The sequence below is a fragment of the Choloepus didactylus genome, chromosome 5, assembly GCF_015220235.1.
Source record: "Choloepus didactylus isolate mChoDid1 chromosome 5, mChoDid1.pri, whole genome shotgun sequence".
Classification (NCBI taxonomy): Eukaryota; Metazoa; Chordata; class Mammalia; order Pilosa; family Megalonychidae; genus Choloepus; species Choloepus didactylus.
In genome coordinates this window covers 164,018,390-164,027,249 of record NC_051311.1, presented here as the reverse complement: position 1 = coordinate 164,027,249, position 8,860 = coordinate 164,018,390, and the positions used below count along the sequence as shown (strand labels likewise).

The 8,860-nt window shown below is 50.1% G+C and overlaps 1 protein-coding gene across 2 annotated transcripts; it reads right to left on the bottom strand.

Moving 5' to 3' along the window:
* Nucleotides 1-6,099: 6,099 nt before the first annotated feature.
* LOC119535142 (whey acidic protein-like) lies at nucleotides 6,100-8,507 on the bottom strand. 2 transcript variants are annotated; one of them, XM_037837623.1, is made up of 4 exons: nucleotides 8,340-8,507; nucleotides 7,649-7,789; nucleotides 7,011-7,169; nucleotides 6,100-6,238 (listed from the first exon to the last, which is right to left on the bottom strand). In XM_037837623.1, exons 1-4 carry the CDS (start codon nucleotides 8,413-8,415, stop codon nucleotides 6,222-6,224), a joined length of 393 nt encoding a protein of 130 aa, XP_037693551.1. In that variant the 5' UTR covers nucleotides 8,416-8,507; the 3' UTR covers nucleotides 6,100-6,221. The 2 variants fall into 2 exon arrangements, with proteins under 2 accessions (XP_037693551.1, XP_037693552.1); XM_037837624.1 differs by having other exon boundaries at nucleotides 7,011-7,166.
* Nucleotides 8,508-8,860: the final 353 nt, after the last annotated feature.

Sequence of the window (8,860 nt, the reverse complement as noted above, 5' to 3'; positions counted from 1 at the left end):
CAGGTCCCACATAGGGGGGAGGGCAGTGAGTTCACCTGCCAAGGTGGCCTAGTTAGAGAGAGAGAGAGGGCCACATCTGAACAACAAAAAGGCACTCAGAGGGAGGCTCTTAGGCACAATTATAAGCAGGTTTAGCCTCTCCTTGCAGCAACAAACTTCACAGGGCCAGCTCCAAGACAGAGGCTCAGCACATCAAGTCATGATTCCCGAATGATCATGGCTTTTGATGAGCAAAACTGGATTGCTGGGTCCAAGTTCTGAGGACAGCCATTGTTGCAAACCACGCAGACATGGGAGATGGCAGTAGAGACTTAAAGATGCTACAGTTACTCAGGGCTGCAGAGGACTGTTAACTGAAGGGATTCATTTTTTTGGAAGACCAGGAAACTCAGCTGTGGGAAGCCATCAGAGAAGCTCTTGATACTCTTCCTGTGCCCCTCTCCAGGGAACTATGGAGCTGGTCCATTCCATTTTCATGGGTCCCTGACCCAGTTTTGGCTGGGAAAGACTGAGGGGGAAATCCTCTCCAGTGTGGCCTCCTCCCAGAATTTGCCCTCCAGGAAAAAGCAGCTTGAAACAATGCATGTAAAAAATTACAGAAGTGGCAAGTATCAGACAAAGGCCTGGAGCTTCAAACATCCAAGAGAGGGAGATCTATCTCCAGGGAAACAGAAGGGAAAACCAACTTCTTGAAAACAGGTGTGTGCGCCAGTTTGAATGTATTATGTCTCCCAAAATGCCATTATCTTTGATGCAGTCTTGTGAGGGTAGATGTATTAGTGTTGATTAGACTGTAATTCTTTGAGTGTTTCCATGGAAATGTGACCCACCCAACTGTAGGTGATAAGCCTGATGGGATAATTTCCATGGAGCTGTGGCCCTGCCCATTCAGCATGGGCCTTGATTAGTTCACTGGAGCACCATATAAAAGCTCAGACAGAAGGAGCTAGCTTGCTACAGCCAAGAGGGACACTTTGAGGAATGCACAGGGGCTGAAGGACATCCTGGGAGAAAGCCATTTTGAAACCAGAACTCTGGAACAGCCACCAGCCACGTCTTCCCAGCTAACAGAGGTTTTCCGGACGCCATTGGCCATCCTTCAGTGAAGGTACTCTGTTGTCTTGGACAGTTTATGGCCTTAAGACTGTAACTTTGTAACCAAATAAACCACCTTTTATAAAAGTCAATCCAATTTCTGGTGTTTTGCATTCTGGCAGCATTAGCAAACTGGAACAGTGTGGTAGCTGGGTGCTATGATGTACCCCAGAAAAGGTCAAGTTCTTTTAACCGTTCCTGTGGGTGTAGACCTATTGTAGGTAAACCTTTTGATTAGGCTATTTCAGTTGAGGAGTACCCCAGGGTGGGTCTTAATCCTCTTATTGGAGTCCTTTATAAGAGGATAAAAGCCACAGAGAAGCTAAGAGATGAAACTGAGAGAAGTCTCCAGAGAAGCTGAGAGATGGAGTAACCAGCAGCTGGAGACTGGAAGAGAAGGACCAGCAGACACCATCACGTGCCTTCCCATGTGACAGAGGAGCCAAGCTCACAGGTAGCCAGCCTTCAGAGTTGAGGTATCATCCTGTTGATGCTTGATTTGGACATTACTCATGGCCAAAGAACTACACATTGTAAGTTAAATTCTCATGTAAAAGCCAACCCATATCTGGTAATTGCATTTTGTCAGCTTGAGCAAACAAAAACAAATTTTGGTACTAGGGGAGTGGAGTGCTGTGATTCCCAAATAATAACAATGCTGGAAAGGCTTTATAAATGGGTAAGGGGAAGATTTTTTGGAAGAATTGAGAAGCACCTGATAGAAAAGCCTAGACTGTTTTGAAGAGACTGTTGGAAGAAATATGGAAGCTAAAGATAATTCCAATGAGGCTTTAGACAGAAATGAATATGTCTGTGTAAACTGGAAGAAAGGTGACCCTTGTTTTAAAGTAGCAGAGAATTTGGCAAAATGAGTCCTGATGTCAGATGGAATGCAGAATTTCAAAGTGATGTGCTGGATTTTTAGTTGAAATTTTCTTGCAGAATAATCTCTCTACGGAGGAATGTCATAATGAGAGGGCTGATTTCTTCTCTTCATTCTGCTCTCATACACCACCTAATGTTTTCTGTTCTGATAATGAAGAAGCCATTATTCCTCCTGATATAGAACCATATTTAACAGAACTATTACCTAAAAACACTTAACTACAATTTCCAAATGATAAAAAGTGGAAAGACCTTACTATAATAACTGGGAGAGACAATTCCTATCCTTCAAGTCCCATATTAGAAGATTATACTGAAGGAGAAACTAAACAGTTAAAAAAGCTGTAAATATTTTCAAAAAAGCAGAAAGTCCCTCTCAACCTTCTTAGACATACATAACATGTAATCACCTAGTCCTCTGTGAAAACAGGACAGAACTGCAGGTGTTATTTAAATCACAGGGAAGTCGTAAATAATGTAGCAAAGTTGAATACAGTCCTAATCAAATGTATATTTATCAATATGATGTAATGGCTAAACTAATCATAGAATAAAATTAAAAAACCATATTAACAAGTTAGAGACAACTAATAGTAATCTCTTTTCTAATTTTTATACAAGTAAAATTATGTTACATTGCTCTCACAGAAAGCATAACTAAATTAGTGAAAATATCATCAGTAGAGTTTTACAGGCATTCAAGGCTAAGTCTGGAGGAGGGGGGTGGACCCCCAGGCTTTGCAAGGTATCAATTTTTAAATTGTAAACTTGTTCCTTTTACTTTAAGTGCTCCTTTTAGTAAAAATGTGTTAAAGGTGAATTCTTATCTTGAGTGCACTTTTCTTTTACTTTTAAACTATTGTTTGTCCGTATACTCTTAATTGAGTGGGAGGTTACTTGATAAAGCCCAAACCCATTCAGTTACAATCTGATTAGGCTCAGGCTTCCCTAACAGAGATCATAGGTTTTAGGTGTAGAGAAATGAACCTGTGACAATTTCCAACTTAAATATGGAAAGTGTGGCCTGGCTTCTCCTTGCAGCTTGTAGTAAAAAGCAAACAGAATGGGATAAGCTGAGAACTGAGCTCTTGGGTACAAAGAAACCAGAAACTGATGGTTTAGAAAATGCTGAGCTTCCAGAAAATGAGTCCCAAGAGAACAGTACTCCATGTTAGGATTTAACTAAACATGGAGCCGGTCAGCCATTTCAGTGTGAATCAGGATTAGAAATGCAATTATCCAGAAACCGTTTGTGGAAAGTCCTATTGTCTGATGGTTGGGACTGCATGTGAAACAGACAAATTTCTGCAAGAGCTGTATGAATGGAACCACTCCTAGCCTGGACAAAAAGGGACAGATTGAAGAAAAAATGACGTCAAAGGCAGAACCATGCCTGAGGTCTGAGCCAAGGCACCTCGGTGACAGGAGAGTGGGCTCACTGATACCCTTGGAAAGGGTGAATTTGCCCCAGAGCATGCAGAGGGTGGGCCTTCCTGCCCATTGTTTAGGAAGAGTACTAACACCCCAGGGTTCTCAGATGCCTGGAAGAGCACTGCTGCCCCAGGCTTCAGAGAGGATGGGGTACATTCCCCAGGGATTGGGGAGAGCCTGGCTACCACCAGAGAGAGTGGGTGCTGCCCCAATGCTTCAAGAGGGTGGACTGAGAACAAGGAGGTCTCCTCAATACTTGAAGATGTTGAAACCCTCACCCCAGTGTTTGGACTGCTGTGTAAGCCCTTGGAGAGGGTGGGACTGTGGCTCTCTCAAGTCCTGAGGATGAAACACCTTTCTGTAGATGACTCTTAGACTTTGAAGTCTAATGGAGTTTGCCCTGCAGGTTTTCAGAACTGTTGGGGACTTTTGACCCCTGTTTTCCTTCCAATTTCTCCCTATGGAAATGGGAATGCTATCCTATGACTGTCCCTCCTTTGTATATTGGAAACAGATAACTTGTTCTGAGTTTCACAGGTCCACAGCCAGAGGGGAATTTGCCTTTGGACAAACCATGCTTGTAACTGATTTTGATAAGACTTTGTACTTAATATTTGTTACTGAAATGACTTAAGGCTTTTGTTATATTGTGATGGAAAGCATGTACTTTGCATCTGGAAAGAACATGTCTTTTTGGGGTCCAGAGGGTGGAGTGTATTGCTTTGGATCTATTATGTACCCCAGAAAAGACTACACTTTTGAAATCCATTCTTGTGTGAGCAGACCTACTGTTGGGTGGGATCTTTTGATTTGGTTGTTTTCATGGAGATGTGACCCCATCCATTCAGGGTGGGTCTTAATCCCCTTGCTGGAGTCCTTTATGAGAGGACAAAAGACAGATGAAACTCAGAGAGCACAGAGAAGCTAAGAGATGAAATCCAGAGTTTGCCCCAGAGAAGCGAACAAAGGACACACAGGAGCTGATAGAGAAAGCCATTACAACCAGAATCCAGAAAGAAGGACCAGCAGATGTCGCTATGTGCCTTCCCATGTGACAGGGGAACACCGAGTGCCAGCAGCCTTTCCTCAGAGAAGGTATCTTCCTCTTGGTGCCTTAATTTGGACATTTTCAGGGCCTTAGAACTGCAAATTTGTAACCTAATAAATCCCTATTGTAAAAGCCAACCCATTTCTGGTATATTGCATTCTGGCAGCTTTAGCAAACCTAAACACACCTTAACTGAAGTAACCTCATCGAAAGGTCCTACTTTCAATGGGTTCACACCCACAGGAATGGATTAAGTTTAGGAACTTGTTTTTCTGGGGGTACATAAAGCTCCAAACGACCACAGAAGCAAAACTGAGAGGGAAGACAGTTGATCCCCTGCCTGACCAATGAGGGGGTGGAGCATGAGAAAACAGAGTGAACAAGCCAGAGCAGCTGGAGATATGAGACCAGGTACCAGCAACCACCGTGCTCCTCACGGCCCCAGAGGTGAGCTTGCTCTTTACTGCAAGGGGAGAGGGGAGATGAGGGCCAGATTCCTCTCAGAGCTCCCTGCCCCCTTCTCTTTACTGGGCCTCAGCTTTAAGCATCAAGTGGAAGGAAGTATAATGTGGAGCCCCTTTGGAGGAGATTGGCATGGAAATCCACTGCCTGCCTAGTTCACATGAACAGTCTACCTTATGTGAACACAAAGGAGACTTTCAGCTCCCCCCACCCCAAACACCCACCCTTAGTGTGCAGCCTTGGAATTAAAAATGATGAGACGGATAGAGGTTGGGGTAGTGGCATGATATGCTCAGAGCCCTGGATGGTGGGATTTGCTCTCCTTGGTCTCCATATCATAGACAGCGGTGAGCTCAGGCACATTCCAGTCCCAGTGCTCTGAGCTGTGACCTGGGCATCTGTCAGCAGAAGCAGCTATGTGGTGTCTGAGGACAGAGGGTGGTCAGCCCAAAGGTCTACCTGGGCCATGGAGTGACTGTCAGCCTGGGCTCACTGATGCTCCAGGACATGAGCCAGGGACGCCCTCTAGACCTCCCCAGAGAAGGAGGATTCCAACCCCTCCCAGACCTCCCACGTGGAACCTGCATTTTAACAAGATCTCCAGGTGACTCCTAGACACAGCAAAGTATGAGAAGGTGGCAGCTTAATCCCATGGCCCTTAAAACATCAGCAAGCTGAAGATGCAGGGCTCCCCTTCCTGAGTTTCTGAATCAGCAGGTCTAGGATGGAGCCCAAGAATCTGCATTCCCAAGAACTCCCAGGAGAGGATGATGTTACAGTGGGGGCCATCAAGGTAATTGTGCCTTGCCCTCTCCACTCCACTCCAAGACTCTTGCAAAGACATCCCTAGAGGGCCAGCTCCTGCTCCACTCTCCAAGCCCTGGGCCTAGCTAACAACCCTGAAAAGGGATAGACTCAGGAGGGCCCATGGTGGCCCTGAGAGCCAAGTGGAGAAGGCTCCCTCACTGGCCCAGATATGGCCACCAGACCCCCGGCTAGACCTGGCACTGATCTCCAAATATGCAAGGCTAGCTGTCCATCCCCTGGCACCGGGAGCCCATGCTGCCACTCAGACAATTGTCTGTTTTCTGCAGTTGCCTCCTCGACCAGACTGGGGGCTCCTTGAGGGCAAGACCCAGGACAGACAGACAGACAGATGGTGAGACATGAAGCAGACTGGAATTTTTTTATTAGCAACCGGAAGGGGGCATAATGAGCCCTCTGGGTTCCAGACAGAAGGTTCTTGCTGGGGTGAACTGAGGTCCGTCTGGTGGTGGAAGCCCCTCAGGGAAGGCTCCTCTCACTGAAGAGAATCTTCTGTAAAGGGGACATAGAGACCCCTCAGACCCCAGAGGAATCCTGGGCCAAGGTGTGGGGGAAGGGCAGACCGGGGAGACAGGAAGGGACCCCTTCCCACCTGCGACCAGCGATTTCCATGCTAATGTGTTTCACACCCATCTTTCCAGACCACCCAATATAAAAATCAGGCTGGGCAGGTGTTAGTTATCCTCTCCATGCAGGTGAGCAGACTGAGCCCTTCACATCACTGCCCAACTTGTCCTCACAACTGCCTGCAGGCAGGTAGCTTGGGTTAAATATCCTCATCTGTGTGGACAAGGCCAGCCCTGGAACCCATATCTCTGGGCTCCTAACCTAGAGCTCCTTCTAGTTTTGGGGCCCGAGTTGCCTCCCTTTGTTTACACTGGCAAAGGCATAGGTTCTGCACAGGTAACAGCTGGGCCCAACATTCACCCACGCAGAACAACACATGGCAGGTCTTTTTGCTTCTTTGAGCTCCCTTTGGCTCATCTGGCAGAAGCTACTGACACCTACACTCCAGGGTGACCTGGAGGACAGCCCGAGGAGCCAAACTGAGCACCTACAGGTGCAGCTCCTGCTGCCACTGCTGAGCCACCTCCCAGCTCCTGACACTGGGGCTCCTCAGTGCAGCCCAAACCCACCCCCCACCTGACCCCCATGGGCCTCCTGCACTGTACCACTGGACTCTGGCCAGGAGAAGCAAAGGGAGAGCTGGTGTCCATTGCTCCTGGGGACCGTGCCCTGGGACAGGGGCCCCTGGGCCTCATACCTGGGGCCGGGTCCATACACCTCATGGCACAGCGGCTGACACAACACTTCTTGTTGTCCTTACACTGGTCATCACCGGAGCACTCAGTCTTCTCTAAGCAGGGCTGTGAGCTCAGTGGGGCCTGCCTCTGGGGGCAGTTGCCAGCCTTCAGGACAGCTACTAAGGGAAAAAAGTCCTTTGATTCTGGAAGCTCTTTATGCCCACCAGACCTTGCTGTGCCCACCCCCACTCTGACCTGAATATCCCCCTTTTATGAATGGGAAGATGGAGCCACAGCTGGACCCTGAGGCCACACAGGGGAGCAGTCAATGAGATGCATCCCTGGAGTTAGGGACCAAGCTGGGAGGTTGGACGAGGGAGCCTATGCCTGGGCGGCGAGGTCACTGTCAAGGCTGCTGCCAGGGGGCCCTGATGTGACAACCCAGGCAGCCAACCTTGAGCGATGCTGGGACGGAGGTGCTGTGCGCGTTCCCTAAGAGAATGATCTGAATCACCCGGTCCCAGCGGACCCTTGACAAAGCTGGTCGCTCCCTCCTGCCTAGAGAGCTCGGTCTGAGGGAGTCGAGTGACCCCTCGGAACACCCCCGTGCCCACAGGCTGAGAGCGCGAGCCTGTGGAGCAGGGAGAGCGGAGCTTACCCATGACGGGGCGCACGCAGGCGCGGCCACAGGCGTTGGCGCAGCACTTGGTGTCAGCCGCGCAGTCCTGGTCCGTGGAGCAGGCGTTCACGCAGAGCCGCTCCTCGGAGGAGCTGGCCGCGGGGCACACGGCCACAAGCCCTGCACACAAGAGGGGCGGTGGGAGGGGTCCTCGGCCCAGGCCCCGCCCCCTGCCTCTTCCGGGACTCCTCCGCGGAAAGCGCAGGGTGGGGGCAGGAATGGAAGTAAGAGGGGTCCTGTCCCCCAATATCCCATTTCCAGTTTTTGGGAGGTGGAAAAAAAGTTATACTGGCAAAAGCATAAGAAATGGCTTTGAAGCATGGGCCACAGGTCCTCTCTAGGGGATGGAAATCTAACCAAAGGACCCTGACCGCTGTCACGGTGGACAGATCCCCCACCCCCTTCCCCACTGTTTCCTCCCGGCTGTCCTGTCCACCCCACTGGACATTTTTGATCTGGGGACCCCAGCATCAGCGCTGTAGCTCAGGCGGCAGACGTCAGCCCTTACTCCTCCCGTGGGTCCCAGGGGGCGGAAGTCTTGCTTTTCTGCCTGCCAGGGGTGAGCCTGCTCTGTGCCACTCTTTCCTGGCCCCATCACCGAACCACCAGGGCCAGCGGGCATCTTGGGGGGCACACCAGGCTGGGTGGGGCCCCGGGCGGCCGGGCCTACCTGGCGAGATGAGGTCCAGGGCGAGGACCGCGTCCAGGGCGAGCAGGGCGAAGGCCAGGACGGCGAGAGAGCGCATGGTGTCGGCGGAGGTGGGTGGGCAGCGGTAGGAGGTGCCTGAGAGACTGTGGCTGGCGGGCCCCGCGCCCTGGCCCCTTTAAAAGGCGCGGGGACGGGGAGGGGTGGTGGGGAGGGAGAGGGGTAGGGGGTGAGGCTGCGGAGGCTGGGGAAGGGGGAACCCGGGCGCCACTGACAGTCCAGGAGGGGAGGAGCGGCACTGGCGCTGCCCCAGCTGGGCCAAGTCGCTTCCTCTTTGGAACCGTGGAGAGGACCATCCCCTGAGGGCTCGCTGCTAGGACAGGCGCTGCGAATGGAAAACGGCCCGAGGCAGGGGACAGCCTGCAATGGGGGGTCATGTTAGCAAATTAAAATAAAATTCCGAATAAAGCTGACCATACCCCTAACCATCCCCCATTTTGAAAGTAATGTAGGTTTTATTATGAGGATTAAGAAAATTCGGGGCA

Coding starts and splice junctions, on each gene's coding strand:
- LOC119535142 (XM_037837623.1), bottom strand. CDS start 8,415: ATGCGCTCTCTCGCCGTCCTGGCCTTCGCCCTGCTCGCCCTGGACGCG. Junction 7,790..8,339: donor CCTGGACCTCATCTCGCCAG/GTAGGCCCGGCC, acceptor TCTTGTGTGCAG/GGCTTGTGGCCGTGTGCCCC. Junction 7,170..7,648: donor CTGCGTGCGCCCCGTCATGG/GTAAGCTCCGCT, acceptor TTTTTCCCTTAG/TAGCTGTCCTGAAGGCTGGC.